Consider the following 24,463-nt stretch of genomic DNA (forward strand, 5'->3'; position numbering starts at 1 on the left):
AACAGCAATAATTATTCTGAGTACAAAGATGAGAAATAAGATAATCTTTTGAGTGCAGACATGTACTAGAAGCTAAACAGGCAAGTACTTTGAAACTACTAAAATTAAAAAATTACATTTAAAATCTGAAATCAGCAACTAAATATTAAACAAGCATCTAAACTTTGCATTCCACATACCCAATCCCAGAAATCAGTTCCAGTCTGAGGAAAGCCTTAGGGTGAAAATACAAAGTTATTTTTTACTAAGTCAGTCCTCTTCCACTTTACCCTCAAAATACCCACAGAAGAATAAATGAGGACCTAGATAATGTCTAAATAAGCCACGTGTTAATCTGTCAGTCCTCTAAAATAGTTGTTAAAATCCCTTTGATGTTGGTGGTTACCAGGTTTCCTTGAAACTTCAAGGAACAAACTGTCATCAGTTTGTCAGGTGGTTGTGTGTGTGTATGTGTTTTGTTTTGTTTTTGTTTCCTGTGCCATTAGCTGTAAGACTATAATGACATTTTGTGGAACACCAGGGACCTTTTACTTAAACACTTAGGATATGAAGAGTAGAAAGAGCTAGTAGATGATAGTTTAGGACCAGTGTCTCAAGGGGGTGGTAATAACATCACATTGCAAACTAGAAACAGTTCAGATTAATAATTGCTGATGTCCTCTTATTTTTGTACTTGGGTAGAATCCTTAGTAATATTGTCAATGCAGACCAAAACAAAAATTGAAATAAGAAAAATACCTGAATGAATACTTAAGTTATGTTAGCTTTTCTTTTTTTTATTCATTCCTTCATTCCTTCATTTATGCCATACTGGGATTTGAACTCAGAGTTTCACATTACTAGGAGGGTACTCTACCACATGAGCTAGGTCCTCAGCCCATCTTTTCCTTTTTTAAATATTAGATATTTACCAAGTAGATGTCTAAGTTACAAAGTGAATGAACTAGTATTCTTTGCAATTCATTAGCAATGTTTCTTATTTATACTTGAAAAATATTTGTTCTTTCTTGTTGAGCCATCTGTAGCAAAGTTGAGACTTGCTTAAGAGGCTAGGTAGACTGACAAGAGGAAGCAATAGCTCTCACCCACATAAAGTTGACATATTATTATAAGCTATACATCTACCCTACCTTGCTTTACAATTTGTTTACATTTTTGCATACTTGTATCCATATTTTAGATGCAAGTATGTGATTGTTCCCTTTGGAAATTAGATGTACCAAATTTATTAGCTTAAGGGCATTATTGAACATAGTTTAAAGGTGAAAGAAACTGTCTCTCTTAAGAGAATATAACCACTAAATATATAATTTTCATGTTTTTATGCATTAGTTACAAAGAAATGTTAAAAGAATTTTTAAAGAAACTATAAATTTATACCCTAGGAGATATGATTATGAAAATGAAAACCCAGTCTTTAAAAGAATATTTAGGGGCTGGGGATATGGCCTAGTGGCAAGAGTGCTTGCCTCCTATACATGAAGCCCTAGGTTCAATTCCCCAGCACCACATATATAGAAAACAGCCAGAAGGGGCACTGTGGCTCAAGTGTGGCAGAGTGCTAGCCTTGAGCAAAAAGAAGCCAGGGACAGTGCTCAGGCCCTGAGTCCAAGCCCATGACTGTCCAAAAAAAAAAAAAAAAAAAAAAGAATATTTAGAATTTAGGTGCTGGACTTCAGATATTTTAGGGTCATGTAAGACCATTTCTTTAGGGTCATTCAAGGCCACTCATATCCATGTCATTGGAGTTCCCAGATAGGAAAAGTAAGAGACTTAGTAAACAGGAGTTAGTGGTGGAACCAAGACTAGAAAACAGGTCTTCTAAACTATAGCTCTTACCTGTATTAAACATCCATTATTCCAAAAACATACTCAACTATTTTTACATACACAGACCCTGAGGGTTTTGTTTTTCTTACAGTGCCAGGATTAAACCCAGCAACCCCCAAATACTAGGAAAGAATTCTACCCACCCCCATTATGTTTAGTATCATGGTCATGTTGTTTACTCACTTTAATTCTTTCTCAGGAGAGGTATTAAATTTATCTAATATTATATCTAAGCAACTTTGTTGATATCCCAAGAAACAACTGCCCATTTCATTATGAATTAATATGACTGATCGCCTCAGAGATAAATAAAACACACGCTTACAAAAACATTTTATTATTTGAACAAGAATCAGTATGATCTGATGAACCCTCCCCCCCCCCCCCCCCCCCCGCCCAAGCATATGGCCTGTGGGAGAGAGTAGTGTGTTCGTGGTACATTTGCTGCCACCTCACTTTTACTTGTTAAGCACTGAGAGGCCCAGAATGGACACATCAGGCAGGGAGAATATGTTGGTCATTGGTACCTTGTGGGTCTTTTTTTTTTTTTAAAGCAGAGAATGCAGAGCAGCCAGACAACCAGTCTTCAGAGGCAGAGTACTTTGCAGAACAAGTTTTTTACTGGGACCCAAGGGCCCCTCAGGAAGGACTGAGAGAAACTGTGAGTGCCACCAACCTTAGCTACGGCTCCCACCATGGCCACTGTGATGTGAGGATGGCTAGAGTCACAAGGGTACCACCTGAAGAGTGGGCAGAGGCCCCCTGGGAGGGGCCACATACTCTTCCTCTCTGAGTAGCCGCAACAGAATGTTTTTTTTATTCTCGGGCCAACTGTAAACATGAGTGTTCTGAAGCCAAGTAGGCACATGCTCCTGTGGGAGAGAGAATGACAGGAGCAAAGGTCATTGGAGGAAAAATCCTGGATTCCAGATCCCAGCCCCAGTCCCGAGCTCCCTGGCTTTCCCTTTATGGATGTTTCCTACCAAGATGTCTTGGGAGCAGTGCCGTTCTGCTTTTGGAGGGATTTAGCATGTGAAATGCTTTTGGCTTCGGGTAGGAGCTATGGATCTCATTATGGAAACCACATGTGCACAGCATTTTCTGTCAGTCTCCCAGGCTACCTGCCCTGTGCATTTTAACATGCTTTTCACCACCCTCACATAAGAGGGGTAGAACAGGGGTCACACAGAGTGATGTGAATTCCTTTGTGATTTGAGGAAAAATATGCCAAGGCGATGGGCTTAATCTAATTCATTATCCTCTCAGTACAGCCCCAGATCTGGCCTTCAGTAGAAGGCGCTGATCAGATCTCAGTTATCAAAGGCAGACTGTGAAATGTGGGGTTCTATGTGGGGAGAAGGGAGGGCACAGTTTCTGACTGAGGACCTTAAGTAAGTGTGGACCTTCTTGTGGGAAGATGTATGTAATAATTAAGGAATATGAGTAGTGTGTTCAATAGTAATAGGAGCTATGAAGTACAATAAAACAGAGAAAGAGGCTCAGGAGTAGTGGAAGGATGAAAGAAGAGCCAGTGCAAAAACCCTGTGGTAGGAGTGTATACTGGGGTCTGTTTAAAGGCAACAAGGTAGAGGTGAAATGGTGAAATACTTGTCTATCAAGAATGATGTTCTGAGTTCAAATCACAAAAATAGGATATTTTCTAGAGCAGAATGAGTGAGAGTTGAGTAGGTGAGGTCTGGGAATGGGAGGGGTGTGTCACAGAGAGGCTTTTAGTCCACTCTAAGGCCTTCAGTCTTGACTTTGAGATGGACCCCTTTGGAGCTTATAGGATGAGTACAAATCAGTGCCTGGTCCAAATCAGGCACATGTGTACTGAAGCTACCCAATGGAAAACACACAGTAACTGACTTAAGGTCCTCAAAATCTCAAATGGAAGCAAAACATACATAACCTGTTTTCTAGGCAAAAGCAGTCTGTCTTGAGCTCAGGCAATTAGACAATTGTCTGAGGGGATTTAAAAATAATAATAAAACCAACTAGAAATTGGTCTGTTTTTTTATATCACCATGCTCCAGTAATTCTAAACAATTATTTCCTGCACCACCAACCACATACCATTGATTTAAAGTACTATGTAATTAAGTGCTCTCAGGAGAGGGACGATGAAATATATCAGCATGGGGCTAGAGAGGTCCCAGCGGAGGCTGAAGAAATTGGAGGGAGGTAAGAATAAGCAAGAGTCACTACACTGACAGTTTAGAGAAAGAACCGCAAAGGCACAGATACATGGGAGAATGTGGCATGGGTGAGGGGCTGCTGAAGTTACCATTATGGTCAAAGCAGAAAGAGGATGATAAGAAAGAAGATTGAGCAAATGGGTACAGGCCTTTTCTGAGAGGCCTCATAAGTTACCTTAAGAAATGCAGATATGTCATTAGTAGGAAAAACCACAGCATTTTTAATTTTTAAATCTAGAGATAGATCTGACCTACATTTTTCTTTCTTAGTCATGGGGCTTGAACTCAGGGCCTGGGTGCTGTCCCTAAGCTTTTGTGCTCAAGGTTAGTGCTCTACCATTTTGAGTCACAGATCCACTTCTGGTTTTTTAGTGGTTTATTGGAAGCAGGAGCCTCACAGACTTTCCTGCACAGGTTGGCTTTGAACCAAGATCCTCAGATCTCAGCCTCCTGAGTAAAAAAATAAAAATAAAAAAGGATTACAGGCGTGAGCAACTAGCACCCAGTTCAAGACATACATTTTTGGATATTCCTCTTTGGTGTTAGAGCTGAATATGGTCAGGACAGGACCAAAGTGGAGATGAGATATCTGTAAGGACCTGGCCAGTAAATGAGAGCTTGCATCTCAGGCAAGGGAGGGGCAGGTAGGATGAGAAAGTGTGCCATCACTGACTTACATGCTGTAAGCTCTAGGTGTTTCATTCACATAAAATGATCCTCCCTCATTCAGTGTGGAGGTCACAGTGCAGTCCTGACATCTTCAGCCCTCCAGGGTGAAATTGCATCTGGGCTTGGAGTACTGTGATCTGATTCTCAAGATGTTTGCTTCACCCCTGCTGTCCCTTTGCTAGACCCAGAACATGCCTTCCAGTGGTTTTTACCCACATTCTCCCAACATGGTAGCATGCCCTTCTGGGACAAAAATCCTCATGTAACACATAATAGTGTTCACAGAGAAATGTGTGAACTTAATTCCTCCATTATATAGCTTTGAAAACTGAACTATGCTCAACCCCAAGTCTTTGTTGTTGTTGTTGTTTTTTGGCTGAAGGCTAGATATTTATTTTCAACAATTAACTGCCTATATAAGACATCTCTACAGTAGAGGCAGTGTCCAGATGGGTCCCTGCACCTGTCAGCAGCCCCTTCCAGGACACCCCTACCCTGGTGCTGTTATCAGACCATGGAGCTAGCCTGAACCCCAAGTCTTTGAATGACAGCAAAATGATCCACATCTTGACTCCTATGTCTAAGAGAAAGAAGTATTATATGAACAGTCTCTTTGTTTCTCATGTGTTAAAATGTAACTAATTCTTTTTATGTAATGACCTTTGAACAATTAAAACAACCAAGATCCTATGGAATAACCCTTCAAAACCTTTCTGATTCACACTGCTGAACCAAGTAATGCAACTTGTTCATCTTTCTAGTAGCACTGTTATGGCTAAAGATTGACAAAGAATTGACAAGGTTAAAATCCCAGGTGGCAAACAAACTGAATTGAGGCTTTTTCTTTCTTTGTTTACCTTACTGGCATTTGGGAAGAGCACAGGGATGAATCTGAAATTCATGCTTCCTTGTTTTATGAATTCAATCTGCATCTGAAACCAAACAAATGTGGAAGCGTTAATTTTAGGGATGAGGATGAGGATCATTGGTACCCACAGTAACACAGATCTATACGGCAACTTTATTCTGGGTTGCTTATTTGAGTGCCACATAAAATTGTGAACTTGCCCCATTATACATTATGCCATATACCTGTTTGACAATCATTTATTGAAGACTTATCAAATAGGCCTAGACTGGGTTTTCAGGATTAGCATATGCTGAAGCAGGCTCACATCAGTTCCTGAGAAGCAGTTGTGTACATCTTTTCCCAATTCTATGTCCAGTGACTTTATAGTGAGAGTATACATGCCATGGAAATGAGTAAGTTCTACAAATCAATTTCTGTTTTGTTTTGTAGAGACTATGTAGCACAACACCACTGGTAACAATCCCTAACCAAGAGCCAGCAGTCTAGTGACCAGGTAAACTAACAACAAGTGTGCCATGAAAAACATTTGAACAATTGCTGTGAAAGCCCAGAATGGGGGCTATCTATTCTGCAGTAAAGATTTTGAAGGACATTTACAAGAACAGGTCATTTGGCTTTGGCAAGAAAAGAAGATTTGGATCAGGTGGGGAAAAGAACGAGAATGGAAGGACATTCTGAGCAGAGGGCAGAACATACATAAGTGTCTGGAAGTGTGATCATGTGGTCTAGAGCAGTGAGCAATGCATGGTGGCTGGAGCATAGTGTCATCTTGGCAGAAAGCAGGGAGTCAACACTGGGAGGTCAACAGCAAAGAGCCCAGTCAGCCAGCCCTGAGGTTCTCACACCACTTTACTCAGTCCTCACCCTGTGGTGGTCCAAGCATTTCACTGCCAATGAGTCTATGAGAATCAGAATTTTTAGTGTCAGGGGAGTGAATAGTCTTCCAAATCCTGAGAGCGGTGCAAAGCCCTCAGTTTTCTGATGACAGGGAGATGAGAAATTATGTGCTCCCAACTATCTCATCTTCCAATTGATTTTTATAACTGAGAAGTCTTCATCATGTGTAGGAATAAAACAGAAGAGTAGGAAGTGACAGTGGTGACAACTTGCTACTGAAAATCACCATAAAAACTCCTCATAAGGGCTGGGGATATGGCCTAGTGGCAAGAGTGCCTGCCTAATATACATGAGGCCCTGGGTTCGATTCCCCAGCACCACATATACAGAAAATGGCCAGAAGTGGCGCTGTGGCTCAAGCGCCAGAGTGCTAGCCTTGAGCAAAAAGAAGCCAGGGACAGTGCTCAGGCCCTGAGTCCAAGCCCCAGGACTGGCCAAAAAAAAAAAAAAAAAAACTCCTCATAAACACCCACTCTCAAATTCACAGACCTACAGTCACACAGCACAGACCTGCCACAGGTGTTTTCTAAGAAGGGCCTCTTTGAAATCCAGAGGAAAAACAAAAAAAAAGACACCACAAACATACTTTTAAACGGCCCAGGTACTGTGCAACTAGAAATACCAACTACATGAGTGATCACCTGTACACAAGGGTATAGGGGCTGTAAATTGAAAGTGAAGAGTTGGGCTCCATTGCTGACTTCTAGGACTCTATATACTGTTAAGTTTAGTTTGTCCATTCAGCTATTTAGGCTGTTGAGGGACTAGCCAGTGACAGTGTGGTTTTCTTTTCTCCGGTACCCAGATATTGGTTGTTTGATCTGTGCTACAATTACTCATGAGAACCTCTTCACTTCTGTCATGTGAAGTTCTTATTGTCCTAGGTCTTCAGCTCCCTGGAGGAGATCAGGAAGTCAATCAGGTAGATGAGAAAATGCTTCTATATCTGTCCTTTTCAACCTCTCCTGTGATGAAGAGGGGGGCGGAGACATGAATACCCAAGGAGCCAACATTTTGGAACTAATTTGTTTGGAGATAGTGTGGTTATGGCTGGCCCAGCGAGCCAAGCTCTGGAGTTGATGTGTATATTACTTTCTGGTTTCACATACACCAGCAGAGCTGGACAGGTTTTCCCAGGAACTGGCAGGGACCTGGAACCCTTCCCACACACCCGCTGTTGATTCCAGGGACGGGCAGGTTCTTAAAGATGCAGACGGAACACTGGGTATTCTGGGAACATGCAAACATGACGCAGACAACCAAGGGAGAGAAGCACCCAGAGCCAACTATGACCTTTTAGATCAGTTTACTTCAGAAGTGGCACCTCTTCAGAGTCCTGCCTGTGGGCTGTCAGATGAAGTAAGACTGGAGTAGAGGGCAGACTTGACTCTTGACTCTAGGCCTTACTTTTGAACCCCAGCACCTTGACTCAGCTTTTGCTTTGGGTTGATTGTAGCTCAATAAGTAATCTACACTTGGTGGAAGAGGAGGCAGAGAGCTCTGAAGATTCAGATGATGGGGAAGTTCACCCACCCACCCACCCATTTTTTTCTGTGCTCCTGACTAATAAGGACTGATGCACTTTCCCTGAAAGTAAAGCTGCCCGCTGTTTCCTGCACTGGCTTCCTCACTTATTTCATCTGAGCCACTTGTGCCTTCTACCTCATCTGCCCATCTCAGTGGACCTAATATCCACCCAAATGCTTCTCCTCATACAGAATGAGAGGTCAAATGGGGCTTATGAGTTCTAGAGTACAGTGATTTTCAATCTGTAAATCACAAATTCTTTGATTCGGACGTCTGAGAAACAACCAGCTGTAGCTGAGGTAGAAGTGGGAGGTCCAGAGCCAGTCCCATTCCCCGAGCCATACAGACAGCTGCTGGGGACTATAGAGGGCAGTTCAAAAGTCAAAAGTCTAGTCTGGTTTCTTAATCAAGCAGAAATGGTCTCCATAATGTATAAACACATAGAGCAGGAGGATTGCTAGGCCATAAAATAGCCAGTCCCAAAGTTGGCTGGTATTTTCATTCAGATGCAGAATAAATCTAATTTCCTCTTAACTTCTCCCATGATTTCAATTTGACTAGGCCCCATCGTGCACCTATGAAGTGGAATGTTCTTCACTTATCATGAGCTAAGAACAATCCTTGTGATTACATTGCTGATACACATCAGATACTTCACAAAAATTACCTCACTTAATCTTCAGAACACTACATATTAGTGACTTGTTTTTTGTTTGTTTTGGCAGTGGTGATGGTGTGTGTGTGTGTGTGTGTGTGTGTGTGTGTGTTTGCACGCTAGTCCTGGGGCTTGATCTCAGTGCTTAAGCACAAACTGTAGTCCTTAGATCTCAGCCTCCTGAGTAGCTAGGAGTATAGGAATGAGCCACCAGCATCCAGCTTAGTGTCCTATTTTATAAATAGGGACCCAGAGGCACAAGAATTAAGCAGTTATGTTCTGATCACACAGCTTGTACATGAGGAAGCAGATGTGAACCAACAGCTTGTATTCTTTCCACTGCCTCTCTGAAAAGACAGGGGACAGAATACAACACAGCTGCAGGAGCCCACCCTCCTAGGACCTCAGATTTGCGGGGTAAACAGGCAAACCAGCAAAGCATTGATTTCTAGAATCTTTTTTTTTTATCTGTAGAAGTAAATTTTTAATGGCTGGTTAATTATATCACTACATTTTTATTGCAATATAGTACTCATTTAAGCACTTAAAAATGGAAGGTGTACAAAGATTAAATTAAGACACAGTAAATTGACTAAATATTTGGTTTTTATATAAAGATTTCTAGAATCTTGCCTCTCAGAGATCACAGATTGACCTCCTCTTGTTACTGACAAGAACACAGAGTCCTGTCAGAGGTGTGGTGACTTGCTGAAGGTTTCAAAGGTAAACAGATTTGAGGCCCAGCATGGGAGGCTAGGGATTCTTTACCCAGCATCATGTTGCCTTCGTTTAGTCCATAATGAAAAACCAGCCTTCCTGGAGAGGGTGCACAACTCCAAGGAGTGGCAGGGCCCTTGTGGTCCACTCATCACTCACCATTCGATGAATGTACTTAGTATGTAAACCATGTTCATCCTCATCCAGCTGCGACTCAGCGCCTTCCACATCCTGTTTGTATTTGGGGCTGATTGCTACGATTATCATCACTGTTTTCTGTTAATTAGAAGGAGAAAGCATGCTGATGGAAGTGGGAGGTGCCATCCATTTGGTAATGGCTGCCTGGAAGCTGGCCAGTGGGATCATGTAAGTGTTCCCTGACCTGCTGGTCTAAGAGGGCTGGGCTCTTCTCTATTGAAAGTGAAAGGCAGGCATACTCTAGTCTCTACTCCCCACCCTCCAACCTCCCTGTCCAGGACCCCTCAAACATGCAGAGCAAAAGGGCACCGAGAGGAGCTCTCCTGAGCAGATGTGCTTTTGCCCAGCGTTTTCCACAACCATCTCTCACAGATGTCTAACAAAAGCCTGAATCACTGGGTGAGTCTGCATCATAGCAAAAAAAAAAAAAAAAAAAAAAAAAAAAAAGACATTGCAACTAGAGAATTAAAAGCATTCTCCCTCCCTACAGCTGGATGTAGCTGTCAGTTTCTGCACTACCCTGCTTTCCCCGTGCATATTAGCATAGTTTGTAGGAACAGACCCTTCAGCACAAAGCAAACATCAGGCTACAGACAAAAGGAAAAACTAAAATAGTCCAGTATTGTATTCCAGCCCACTAAGACTCTTGCTTGCCTGCTCCCCGCCAAAACAAAAACAAAAACAAAAAAAAAAACCCAACACCTCTGTCCAAAGAAACACCCTGACATGGACACACTGGCAGCAATCAATTTCTATCTTGTTAAAGCACAAAGCGGCCCAATGGCTGCTATAGATTCTGTCAATGGAAAACAAATTATGGAGCTGCAAGTGGGCGTCTCAGGGCAAGCTGCACAGCCTGCAAGGATGCCCAGGAAACCTCTCAGCCCAGTCCTACAAAACACTTGGGGTGGCCTTAGATTCAATTGAATTCTGCCACTCCCTCCCCACACTCCACCTTCATTTCCTCCTTTCCTATTTTGGTCTAGAAATTGTTTGCTTTGATTGTTACCTGTGTCTGATTTGACTGTTATTTCCTGCCTGTGTGTGTCCAGGAGAGCGACCCTATTCTTCCTCTCCAAGCCTCTGCACAGTGTGTCCAACAAGAGAGGCTTTGTCCCACTTTCCTAGCTTCAGACTCAGGAGAATATACCAGGACTTCTTTCATAAAATAACCTCACAAGCAAATTGTCTTTCTTTTTTTTTTAATAATTACTTATTTATTGTCAAAGTGATGTACAGAGGGGTTGCAGTTTCATACATTAGGCCATGGGTACATTTCTTGTACTATTTGTTACCTCCTCCCTCATTCTCCCCTCCCCCCTCCTCCTTTCCCTCTCCCTCCATGAGTTGTTCAGTTGGTTTACACCAAATTGTTTTGCAAGTATTGCTTTTGGAGTTGTTTGTCTTTTTATCCGTTGTCTCTCGATTTTGATATTCCCTTTCACTTCCCTGTTCTAATTCCAGTATATTCAGTATTCAGGGTACTCAGATGAGATACAGTGATAGCACAGGGACAACCACAGGAAGGGGATACAAGAGGATCATCAACAAAAGAAGCTACGGTTTCACATGGCATGTTGAAAGTAATTACAACAGTGATATAACACAGCCACCCCCTCCTGAATTTTAGAATGTACTTACATCCCGAAGGTAGCGCTCCATCCACTTAATGATATCAATGCCTCGGATTCTATCCTCAAATATGTCTATCTACAAGAAAAGAATGTAGAAGGTGCTCTGAATGAAAAGCTTTTTATGGATGCAGAGTCTGAAAAAACACAAGAGGCTACATACATTTACCATCAAAAACTTAATCATGCTTTTTGCAAGGAGGAGTACATAAGTCTAAAAAAAGCAAAGCATAATTTTCATAAAATTGGGTTTCAACACAATTTCAACATTTGTAAGCATGTGAGTATTTAATATCCATAATTAGGATATAGTGGTTTACATCGAAATGTATCTGTGGCTACATAATCACATTACATTTTTTAAAATCTTGAGGGACACACTGAAATGGCCCAAGTTCTTCTGGTTCACTAGCTTGATATGTATATGTATATGTGTGTATGTGTGTGTACACACACACACACACACACACACACACACACACACACAAATGTCAGCTTGGGCTCCATAGACTTTATCTCAAAAACGAGATATATGGATGGATGGATGGATAGATAGATGGACAGACAGACAGACACAGACAGATACATACTGGCTATTGACTATATCAGGTGATCAAGAGAACTTTTGTAGCTGTCTGTGACAGTGTCAGTAATCTATTTCTATTGTAGGAGAGAGAAACAATGTTATCTCAGAGTTGAGAAGAGCTGGATAGCCAGGATTCTACTCTTGGCTCTGACACTTTCATCTGTATGACTTTGTGGAAATGTTACTGGAAACTCTCCTAGTCCTGTGATCTGTTTGTAGTATATGGTTAAACCTACTTCCTGTGATTGTAATGATCAAAATGAGTTCATGTGAACAAAACATATTAGAATTTCAAGCATGAAGTGAACACTCAGTAAAGGGTAATTATTATTATTTTCCTAGCACCTAAGGCAGTCCCAGTCACTGAGACAGACATTCTGGGAGGTGTGAGACACTAGGCGTTTTCCATTTGACTCTTCAGATTCTACCAAAGCCCACAGCACCTGCTCATGACAATTTCTATAGCTAAATTTACCTAGTACCTCAGAATGTTGCTTTATTTGGAGATAGGGCCTTTAAGAAGGTAATTAAAGTGAAATGAGATCATATAGGTGAGCCCTAATCCAAAAGGACAGCATGGAAGGAGATTATGACACAGAAGTATGTGTATACACACACTGAACCATGTTAGGACACAGAGAGAAGATCTTGGACTTGACTTGGACTTCCAACTTCCAGAATTATAAGGAAATGAATTTCTGTCACTTGAGCCTGTCCATCTGTGATTTTTCATGGTGCTCCTAAGCAAACTCACGCATCCATCCTCTTCAGGCTCCCAGACATTGGTTCTTGTTTGCCTCTTTAGATGCAGCAACTCTTATGCTTTTATTCCCTTAAACTTTTCTTAAATTACCATTAAGTGTTTTGTTCTAGAAGGAAGCCTTAAATATAGTAATAGTAACTTAGCTGCTCCATGATTCTACCACAGACCTTCATAGGACGAGGAACAAGGACAGATTTAAATTTTTCTTTAACAGTCCCTGTTTAGGGGCTGAAATCAGATACCAGTGACCAAACCTGTAATCCTAGCTACTTGAAAAGCTAAGAACTGGAGAATCAATGCTCAAGGCCAGCCATGCAGAAAAGTTCAAGAGATTTCTTCTCAACCCATAACTGGGAACAGTAGCATGTGCTTCTCATCCCAGGCTGTATGGAAGGCTGAGATTGGAAGGACCCCAGTGCTAGGTCAACCCAGGCAGAAGTCAACGAAACTCCGTCTTTACCAAGGGAAACTGGGTACAGTGGTGCGTACTTATGATCCCAGCAACTATGGGAATCCTGAAATAAGTGAATATGACTTAGGGTTTACCCTGTGTGGAAAACAATCAGTGAAAAAGTAGGCTTTGTAGGTATGGCTCAGCACTGTCCTCCCCAGCCTGACGAGCATGAGGCCCTGAGCCCAAACCTCTGGTAACTACAAAAAAGAAAGAAAGAAAGAAAAAAGTAAATCCCACTATTCTCCAGGGGCAATCAGTAACTTGGAAAAGATGAAATGTAAGATCTCTTCTGAAGTGTTGACCTTACATCTAGTGATTTGATTTTTAGGTCGCAGTTGTCATCGTGCTCTCTTATTCCAGAAATGAGAACATGAAATGTTGAAATCTACATAATTGTGAGGTTGGATTGTACAAATTGTGAACATTTTTTTAAACTTTCAAGTATTCCTAATTTAAAAAAATTATGGAATAGAAATTTTTCAAATAAAAACGGTTAAAATGCTAAGTAACCTCTCTATCCTTTAATTTTTAAGTATCCCTCTTTACTGTTCAGCATCCCTATTCTTCCATAACCTCCTTTCTAACCATTGTCACTAAATACCTATGAGAGGCCTCTGGAGGGAAAAGAAATGATCTCAGTGAAGAAAGCCAGTTCCCTCAGTAGTATCCTGTGGTACTTATTTGTCTTAAGAAAAAAAACCATGGGATAGCTTTGAGCTGTTTGTACTGTTTCAGGCTGTGGCAGAGGATAGGAAGTACTTGAGATTCTTCTTCAAGCCGAAATTGGAGCAGGGCTTGATTAGGTCTGCCTCCCCTAGAACTGGACTAAAGCAGCCAAAAGCTCAGCCACATATTCCCTGTTCAGAAGCTTCACTGCTCCATCAAGTGTGGAAGAGCTGCTCTGTGTGGTGAGGGATCCAGGTTGCCAGGATTGTACAATCCTGTTCTCAGTTATGACTTTGCTTGGGAAGAAGTTGACCATGATGAATCCTGTAGCTTCTTGTACCACAGGAAACATACAAAAGTGAGCATGACTAGCAAAAGGACAAAGTACAGCAAGAAGTTGGTCTTTCCTTCATCAGGTCCAGCTGCACACATGGGGAGGCATTGGCACCATCCTTGCTGTTTGGAGGTATTTCAGATCATTCAAGAAGCATATAGGGGAAAGTGCAGAGACTCTGGATAGTTTAAAATCTAGAAGCTAAATCAGCAAGCATTGATTTCAAAATTACATAAATAAAATTGTTTAAAATACCAACAACTATTCATGCTTTTTCTTGTTTTGTTTTCCTGATTGTCCTCACTTTGACACTCCAATTTTCTCTTGGGATAAAATACTTACTGCAGTTTGGAAGCCATTTATCAGCAAAAAGTTCACGAATTTCACCACTTCCATAGCTGTGTCCATAGAATAAGTGATAAAGACTTTCCCTAGGAGAAACATTTCATATTTCATATTTGTTAAAATCTAGCCAGATTGTTTCATTCTGTAGAAAACTTCCAAATTGTCTACAATTTCTTTTCTCCTTTTAGAGTAATAGGGAAACCTTGGACTGAGGGCTTATGCTTGTAGTAGCTCCTCAGAACCAGAGACTGGGGCCTGTCTGGGGGCATTACTCACTCACTGCTCAGGGAGTAGGGAAGTCAAAGGGACAATGGAGAGCAATGGGGAGCTGAGCCTCAAAGAGGTCTTCTGAAAAACCACATGAGGCAGTAAAAAGAAAAAATCTAGCTCCCAGAACCCATGGGTCCTTAAGCTGAAGCCACTGCCCAAATTCCTAGAGACTCTTGGCACTGCACCCAAAGGAAAACACACAGCAGGCCAAGAAGCTAAAGCTTGCTAAGGGGCCACCCAGCAGTGTCCTCTTTTGATCTCATGATACTCTTAACTGCCCTGAACACCAGCCTTACATCAGCAACTGGAGCAAGTAGGGGGAAAGCAGGAAAGTATTTTCTTGTTACCTCCTCCCCCTCAGCCCATCAATTCACTTTTGGAGAAAAGGGAGGAAGTTAGAACATGTACAGCTCAGAAATGTTAGTAAAATTTTAGCAAGTTGAAGGAGAGACACCACCTCAGGGCAGTCCAACATGACAGGTGCTCTCTCACTTGCTCGCCCTCCCTCCCTCCCTCTCTCTCTGTGTCTCTGTGTGTCTCTGTCTCTGTCTCTCTCTGTCTCTGTCTCTCTCTGTCTCTCTGTCTCTGTCTCTGTCTCTGTCTCTGTCTCTCTCTCACTCTCTCCTTCTCCAGCAGACATGTTTTCCCCAGCCAGGATGAGAACCCATGGTTTCTCAGGCTAACATCTTGGAGTAATTCTCTGACTAGCATTTCAATATGAGAGGTGAGAAATTCCTGTTTTGCTTTTCATCTGGAGTGAACTGGTTAGATCTAAGAATTCTTCTCCCACTCTGGGCAAAGAGTTATAATAAGGGGCTAAAGAGAAAAATGTGAATCTGTATATATTCACTTTTGCATAGACTTTCACTTTTTTGAGACACACCTCTCAGATGTTAGTGTGTATAACAATTATGTAAACTCATTTCAACAGCCAGCCATGTTGATTTGTTGTCTTCTTAATAGTTACTATGCATTCTGTTTCTATGAATGTAATTTGAGGACTCACTTTCTAGATTATAAGACAGATGTAATTTATATACCAACCTTGGAACTATAGCCCATGGAGGGTAGTATCTATTCCCTCCAAAAATGCTCAAAATTAAAATGTATAAAATTCTAAGACTTCCAGAAATTAACATTTTTGAATGAAAACAACAATGTATCATTTTCATAGAAATGTTTCAGAGTTGTAAATGACTGAAGAGTGCAGATCCCCCAAAGAAAATTAGCAAATTCAAAAGGCTTCCAGTTTAGTTCAGTCTCCCAGAATTGGCAAGAGCATATTAGAATTACCTGAGCCTCTCTAACAAGCACAACAGGCAATAGTTTCACAAGTAATGGATGTTTTAGGATTTTTGGAACTATCTTGACTGACCTTACTCTGAGAACATTTTGGTGATATTTCAACATTTCTGGTTCTGGCAGCAAACTGTGGAAAAAGAATTGTCACCTGATACTTAGTCCAATGTTTCTTTAAATAAAAGGCTTAGTTTGCATTTGGTTGTGAAGCAGTGTGGAGAATGTGAGACCATTTTTTTTTTCCCAAACAAGATTGCTCATTCCTACAGGAAATGACCTTGTTGGTGGCTGCTACTTAATTTATGGTACAACACTAGGTCTCTGTCCAATGCCACATGGCCATCCAATCAATTTACCCAGGGACAAGTCCACTCAAGAGCATTATTTAGAAGAGGAAAAAGTCTTGAGGTTATTTGTTGTTGGATTATGTGTTGAAGAAAATCTCTCAGTAAGCAGTTTGTGAGCTTGTGAGCATTACTTGTGGTGTCAGAATTGAAAAAAAAAACATTCACATGAAAGGCTGGTTACTTTTCTAGCAATAAGAAAAAATAAAGTTTATTTCACTGAGTATATAAGAATATCTGAGATGATAGTGACCAAGAAGTGTCCTCAAAGCATAGCCCTGATAATAAGGAGAAAACCATATTATGAACAACTTACGTAATTCTTCTGGCAAATGGCTTGTTTTCAGAGTTCCTCTGATTGGAGGGTTACTCGGGGGTCTAGGCACAGCAATGGGGGATGAAGGGTGGGGACCACCGGGTCTCAGTTTCACAGGACATGCCAAGGACTCCAGAGGAGCTCCAGTTGCACCGGGTGGTGAGTGATAGAACTGCTCCCTGGGAAGGAACATGTCTACAGTCAATTTTTAATTTTTTTTTTTTTTTTTTTACAAAAGCAAACCTGAAAGGAGAGAAAGTCTTTAAGAACTGGAAAGAGATCAGTGTACTCTCTCTCCCCCTCTACCTCTGTTTCTTATCTGAGACAGCAAAGAGGAGAGCTGGGCAGTGTTTCCATCAATCAGTACTTCAGCTGGTTGCCATATGTAAGACCTGTGCTAGGGGCTGAGGATTTGATTTCTGTCTGATTGGGAAAGTAAGCCCCATTTTCAGAGCAGGCAATGTCATCTGCCAAACAAAATGGTAATGAGGGGTGACATACGAACTTGGTGTGAAAGGCATTTATTTATCAACATTAAAAAGACATGGCTTTTGACTCATGATAGGTATTTAGTTATGCACCAAAGGATTTTTTTTTGTTTGTTTGTAGTTTGCTGTCAGTCCTGGGCCTTGAACTCAGGGCCTGAGCACTGTCTCTGGCTTCTTTTTGCTCAAGGCTAGCAGTCTACCACTTGAGCCACAGCGCCCCTTCTGGCTTTTTCTATATATGTGGTACTGAGGAACCGAACCCAGGGCTTCATGTATGTGAGGTAGACACTCTACCACTAGGCCATATTCCCAGCCCTGCACCAAAAGATTTTTAAAACATGAAAATTTTAAAGTGTATGGGGCTGGGAATATGGCCTAGTGGTAGAGTACTCGCCTCGTATACATGAAGCCCTGGGTTCGATTCCTCAGCACCACATATATAGATAAAAGCCAGAAGTGGCGCTGTGGCTCAAGTGGTAGAGTGCTAGCCTTGAGCAGAAGCCAGGGACAATGCTCAGGCCCTGAGTCCACGCCCCAGGACTGGCAACAAAAACAAAACAAACAAAAGTGTATATGTTAATATATGAATGAAGATCTGATTTTGAAGAACTTTTAAATCTGTTTTTACCACCCCATGATGAGGAATAGTATAGCATGGCATCTTTATGAGCATTGTGTTTGCCAGATAGGAGCATTTTGCTGGGGTGAATGATCAGATGCACTCATATAGATCTAGAAGGCAGAAGGAAATGGAGATCCAGTTCCTTCCATGTCTGTGATCTCTATTGGCAAGTAGTCATGAGGTGTATTGACTTTTCCTCAGAAGGCCTCAGTGTTCCATGACCAGCTTCCCATATGTCAAGGGCAGGGCTGGTCAGCTACGTTTTACCAGCAGATCAGGAAGGCACAGAATGGATCTACCAGCTGCATCAACCACTTGCAGTGGGGTTGGCTTTCTGATCCCACATTCCTGAGTGCCAGAGGAGACAAGCTCTTCCCAGGGTCCCAGATTGTTCCCTGAAGCCCAGCCACAAGTTCACTGCTTCTGCAATTCCCTGTTTGAAATCTTTTCTGCTTAAAATAGCTAGACTGTGTTCTGTGACTGACTTCTACATGGTCAAGAGGCTAAAACTGAACCTATTTCTTTTTTTGAAATGGAAGTAAATGTGTCAATAGGTAAACATGAAATCTGGGTAGTAGGAGCAAAAATATTTGTTGTATGTTTAAAATTATTTCGTATTATAAAAAAATTTGCTGTTTTGATTACCAATCTATGGGTATGTGCCTGATTTTTATAGATTATTGTGGTGATTATGGTAAGGTAAACTTTCTGCGTTTTGGTTCTATTCCAAATTAACTTTTTTTTTTTTTTTTTTTTGCCAGTCCTGGGCCTTGGACTCAGGGCCTGAGCACTGTCCCTGGCTTCTTCCCGCTCAAGGCTAGCACTCTACCACTTGAGACACAGCGCCGCTTCTGGCCGTTTTCTGTATATGTGGTGCTGGGGAATCGAACCTAGGGCCTCGTGTATCCGAGGCAGGCACTCTTGCCGCTAGGCCATATCCCCAGCCCCTCAAATTAACTTTTTTAACCGAAGTCAGTTTTCATTATACTAAAATGATAAAATAAATCAAGGATACAAGAGCAGACTTAAATTTATGCTGACAAAAAACAATTATTCTGTGCTAATTCTTCTGTAAATATTAAATTATTTCAAAATAGAAGCTCATTTAAAACATTAAGTGTCCTATAACACCAGACTTATTTCATAAAGATTTTTAAGAAGTGTTGTTGCTTGTTTTCTTGAAATTTTAGGTATTTTTTTCCACAAGAGTGATTATCCTGTTAGAAATTCACATTTTACTTAATTCCACTATTTAGACAGTGTTTTTCTTTTAGGGTTCTGCCTAGAAAGAAAAAAGAGAATTGGTGGACTTCCCTTAAATGGGAAATCAGGCATGCCTCTTAATTGTCATCGTTAATAAAATGGCCTTTTTTCTCTTTCATAAAACTTTTGTTCTATAAGCACAGAATATAGTTTTGAATGGCACATGAAAGTTGTACTTGAGCAACAGTAAGTAACTCATCTACTTGCTTTCCAATTTTGTCATTAATTAGAAAACCCCATTTACATGAGTCCTATGTATTTTGGGCCCATAAATTAAGAGAAAAGAAAACTTGAAAAATTGTGTCAAAAGAGGGCAGTAAGGCACACATGACCAAAGGATATATTTTGGGCCCATCCCCCAAAGGTTGTTTTATTGAATCCACAGTGCTGTGATGGGATGTGCTATGGAACCTTTGGGGTAGGATCTGTTGGGAAGGAATGAGGTCAGGATGGGCCCTACACTGGGAAGGAATTGTGTTCTCATAGGACTCTAGTTGACTCAGATGAGAGGGTTGTTATAAAAGAGCAAGTCTAAAAGCTGTTGAGAAGGCCAAGGCAATAGAGGGGGTTAGTCTTGAGCAAAATATATGCATAGCTAGAATGCTAGGGTGAAACTGTTCAGTGTAATTAATACACAATTTAAAAAAGAATGAGAGGAAAGTCAAACGCTCTTGGTTAAGGGAAGCACCAACAGGAAAGGGTTGGACTAAAAAAATAAAGGTGAATGAGGATGAATATGTTGGAAGTTGTTTGTTGTATTATGACAAGAGCAATGAAACCTGTGGAAATTGTTTCTAAGAGGTGAGGAGGAGTATAGGGAGAATGATATAGAGGATGAGGTTGATCAGGATACAGTGTATGTATGTGTGGAAATGTCACAATGAACCCCTCACACTTGTGAAACTAATATGTATAAGCTAATTTTTTTTTGAAGAACAAGTCTCCACAGACTTTATGGAAGGTGATTTTATAATTATAATTAAAGGAAGTTTACTGTCAGAAAGGTGTTAAAATCTAGATAAGATATACATGGCTATAATCCTCCTGAATCAGAAGAATTGTAAATTTAAGATCAGCCTGGGCAACATAGCAAAACAAAAACAAAAATAAAATACAAAAGCAAGCCTAACCCTTCCTTGGTTTTTTTCCGTGTCTTGCTATTTGTGCATACAGTCTCTCCTCTCACTCACTCTCACTGTAATTCAGTCCACCATCATGCCACACAGCCAAGCGATCACCAGAGGCTAAACAGAACCGTGAGCTGAATAAATGCACCCAGCTCCAGAGATTGTGTTGTAACAAAACACAATGTCATGAAAAAGACAGAAATAGTTTTAAAGCATAGGCACCCACCATGTGTGAATATTTTTATTAAACAAAAGGAAACAGCTTAAAGTTCTATTGGGAATGAAAGTAAGAAGTAGATTTGAACAAGAATGCAAGTTAGGAATGTGAAAAAGAACTTGCTAAAATTGGGAGTTGGTCATTGTCAAAATTGATTTTGTGGACTAAAAGTTCAGTTGATCTGAAACTCAAAGAAGGGGATGTAATGTAAGAGCTTTTCCTTGAAGACAATTTTGACTACTCATATCAGACTTAATAAATAGATCCTTGTCAGCCATCTTCCATTTCATCTGAGCTGAAAGATTTATACTGAGTATTCTACCATGTGACTGTCACTGGCCTGGGAAGCAAACCTTTAGGGAATTTTAATACACCTTAGTGGCACCGCAAAATTCTTTCTCAGAAATGTGTGACGGAAGCAGGGTCACATTTACCGATACCTTGGAAGCCTTGGGAAGGAGCCATCTCTTTGTGCAGCCCTCTCTTTTTGGTCCTGAGGGCTGGGATAATTCAGGATGACCTTTTGCACAGGGTACAAGCCCCTCACAGTTGTTCCAGGTAGGGGCTGCCCAGGCACAACTGGTTGGATCATCTGCTGGTAGGCTGCTCGAGGGTAGCTGCAGCCATCTGTAAAGAAAGACAACAAGGAGAACAGGGATGCTGGAGTCTAGCTCATTTGTGTGAAAGAAGTAGTAAGTTCAATGAAAATTTTGTCTTGATGGCAACTGAAGTATTTACCACCACTTCCATGGTGTTCATGGAACCAAATCACTTTTTTTTCTAAACAGAAGTCTCTATGAAATTGTAAGTTTGATATTCTAATTAGAAATGTCAAAAAGCTTTCAAAAACTTGAATTTTTTTTAAAGAATGAAGAGGGTGTTTTGTGGTATTATTGAAGTTAGAGACTCATGCTTAGTACTCTACAATTTGGAATACATATATATATAATGCATATATATATAGCTAATTATATAACTATATGTTTTATATACATTTTTCCCCTTTGGAATGCTCCTTATTTAATTTCACCTTTTTTTTCTTTATTGTCAAAGTGAAGTACAGAGGGGTTACAGTTTTATATGTAAGGCAAGTATACTTCTTATCCAATTTGTTACTTCCTCCCTCATTTTCCCCCATCTACCCCCTCTCCATTTCCCTCCCCCCCCCCCCCCGTAATCTATACCGTTGGTTTACACCAATTGGTTTTGTAAGTATCGCTATTGCAATGATTTGTCTTTTTATCCTTTGTCTCTCAATTTTGGTATTCCCTTTCCCTTCCCTAGTTCTAATATACGTATATACAGTAGCCAGGGTACTAAGATAAGATACAGTGATAGTGGGGGTAAAACCACAGGAAGAGAATACCAGAGGAGGAAAAAAGGGTAAGGTTTCACATGGCATGTTGAAAATAATTGCAACAATGATATAACATTTATTTCCATAACATGGAGTTCATTTCACTTAGCATCATCTTATATGTTCATAAGGGCATTGCTATTGGGCTCTTGTGATTTTCTATGACTAGCCTAAACATGTACTAATTATTCCCTATGAGGGAAACCATGGAGTCCATGTTTCTTTGGGTCTGGCTTGCTTCACGTAGTGTAATTTTTTCCAAGTCCTTCCATTTCCTTATGAATGGGGCAATGTCATTCTTTCTGATAGAGGCATAGAATTCCATGGTATATATGCACCACATTTTCCTGATCCATTTGTCTACTGAGGGGCATCTGGGTTGGTTCCATATTTTAGCAATGACAAATTGTGCTATGATGAACATAATTGTGCTGGTGGCTTTAGTGTGGTCTTGCTTGTAATCTTTTGGGTAGATGCCCAAAAGTGGGGCTGCTGGGTCATAGGGGAGCTCTATGTTTAGCCTTCTGAAGAACCTCCACAGTGCTTTCCAGAGTGGTTGAACAAGTTTACATTCCCTTTTGGCCACATCCCCTCCAGCATTTGTTATTGTTAGTTTTCCTGATAATGGACATTCTTACTAGGGTGAGGTGGAATCTCAGTGTTGTTTTGATTTGCATTTCTTTTACGGCCAGTGATGTTGAGCACTTCTTCATGTGTCTCTTGGACATTCTCATTTCCTCTTCAAAGAAGTCTCTTTTTAGGTCTTTAGCCCACTTGTTGTGGGGGCCATTGGTTCTTTGAGGATTTGTTGTGGAGGAATTTAATTTCTTGAGTTCTATGTATATTTTAGATATGAGGCCTTTGTGTGTTATGTGGCCAGTAAAGATCTTCTCCCGCTCTGTGGGCTTTCTGTTTATCTTGCAAGCTATATCCTTTGCCATGCAGAAGCTCTACAGTTTGATGCAGTCCCATTTGTCCAACCTTTATTTGTTGCATTTCTGGGCCATTATTAAGGATGTTTCGTCCTGTGCCAAGGAGCCCAATTGTTTCTCCTATTCCTTCTTGTAGTGTTATCAGGGTATCTGATTTTACTTCGAGGTCGTTGATCCATTTGGAATTGATTTTGGTGCAGAGTAATATATAAGGATCCAGTTTTCATTTGTTACAGGTGTTGAACCTGTTTTGCCAGCACCATTTTTAATTTTTTTTTCTTTTGCTGGTTCTGGGGCTTGAACTCTGGGTTTGGGCACTGTCCCTGAGCTTTTTTGTATTGAAGCCTAGCATTCTACCACTTGAGCCATAGCTCTACTTCTGGCTTTTTGTGGTTACTATCACAAAATTTCCAGTCTGGACTGGCTTTGAACTGCAATCCCCAGATCTCAGCCTCCTGAGTAGTTAGGATGATAGGCCTGAGCCACTGGTGTCCCAGCTATAACTATTTTTTAGATAGGTTGCTTTTTCTTTTCCTGGACCAACCTGGACCACAAACCTCCTACTTATATCTTCCAAATATCTAGGATCGCAGACTTGTACCACCATGTCTAGCTTTTTGTTGTTGTCATTAAGGTGGGGGACTTTTTTTTGGCCTAAATTGGCCTCAAACTATCTTCCCCTCTCCTTTTCTGAGTAGCTAAGATTACAAGCATGGGCCATCATACCCAGCCCCCTATTTTAATTGGATACTTAGGATGATCCAACTGTGAAGTATCCAACCAGTTGGCAATACCTTCCAACTACCTTGGTGTCTCCCTAAAGCCTATGTATACTTGGAGTCATGGCAATTTGAAGAAGGCAGGAATTGGAATAAAGCCAGAGCTGGCAAAGGCTGGTGTGAATCTGTAACCTGAGAGTGAGTTGGCCCCAGCCAGGCCTGGGAGGAGCAAGGTTACGAGGTAACAAGGGCAGCTTGACTGTTCAAGTGAGAGAACTGAAGAGAAGTTCTGAGGAGGGACACAGAGAATGCTATAGAGGTGAGAGGAGGGTCCAGAGGAACTTATTTAGGCCCAAAGGAGGCTGGAGAGAGCCAACTTCATGAACAAGCCCTTCTTTGTGACCCCAAGTACTGCCACCTATGCCTAGGTACGAGGTACAGTGATCTAGAGATAAGTATTAGAAGGAGTGGGGGGGGGGCTATTGTTTGTTGTTTTTAATGTTCTTAATTCTTTCAAGACTGCCTGTCATATAAGTAGGCTGTGTAAGAGGACTCACGGACAAATGTACATGAAATACAGTACGAAAGTAAGCAAGAAAATAACAGTTTCAGTGGCTAGGAAACAGATGGGGATGGTAAGAACATGACTAAGAATTTGACTTTTAAAGGAAAATTCAGTGGAATGCTGGTTTTAGGTATAGAACAGAAGACAAATAACATGCATGCTCACTGGTGTGCTTGTCTCAGGTCCCATAATATGCATACAGGAAAGTTAGTTGGGTGGCCTTGGCACTAAGCCTCAGCTAATCTCTCATGTCTGGTCTGATTATCTGAAGTCAGCCTATTGTTTGTTTTGACCCTGGAATCAGCTGGGTCCTTCCTTGCCAGGCTTCCTCTGACAAAAGTGACCCAGCCACTCGAATTCAAGTTGTCTCCTGGCTCTGACCTGGTAGGTTATTGCTTAGGTTGTGGCCAGTAGGAGGGGTTTAAGGAAAGGGAGGAAGAGAGAGATTTGCTCAGGCTTAATTCCATTAGGTGCTGGGATATAGCCAAGTAGGCTGACAAGGAAATCAGGATTTGGTGGGTAACTCTAAGAAAGGGAAGCAAGGCAGGGGACAGACTGTCAGTGGGGGTTTCATGCAATAGGACTGGTCCAGCTAGAGTACCA

At 41.1% G+C, this 24,463-nt stretch overlaps 1 protein-coding gene across 2 annotated transcripts in view; it reads right to left on the bottom strand.

Moving 5' to 3' along the window:
* Positions 1-2,451: 2,451 nt before the first annotated feature.
* Positions 2,452-24,463, bottom strand: part of Traf3ip2 (TRAF3 interacting protein 2) — a 43,584-nt gene continuing 21,572 nt past the window's right edge. For both annotated transcript variants that reach the window (XM_048353927.1, XM_048353928.1), the window contains 7 exons: positions 20,728-20,914; positions 16,571-16,749; positions 14,339-14,427; positions 11,204-11,272; positions 9,524-9,640; positions 5,555-5,629; positions 2,452-2,702 (listed from right to left, as the gene is read on the bottom strand). In XM_048353927.1, the coding sequence (XP_048209884.1) occupies positions 2,556-2,702; positions 5,555-5,629; positions 9,524-9,640; positions 11,204-11,272; positions 14,339-14,427; positions 16,571-16,749; positions 20,728-20,914 (863 nt within the window). In that variant the 3' untranslated portion in view covers positions 2,452-2,555. The remainder of the gene's footprint in view (positions 2,703-5,554; positions 5,630-9,523; positions 9,641-11,203; positions 11,273-14,338; positions 14,428-16,570; positions 16,750-20,727; positions 20,915-24,463) is intronic.

This window comes from Perognathus longimembris, chromosome 9 (assembly GCF_023159225.1).
Source record: "Perognathus longimembris pacificus isolate PPM17 chromosome 9, ASM2315922v1, whole genome shotgun sequence".
In the NCBI taxonomy this organism is placed as follows: Eukaryota; Metazoa; Chordata; class Mammalia; order Rodentia; family Heteromyidae; genus Perognathus; species Perognathus longimembris.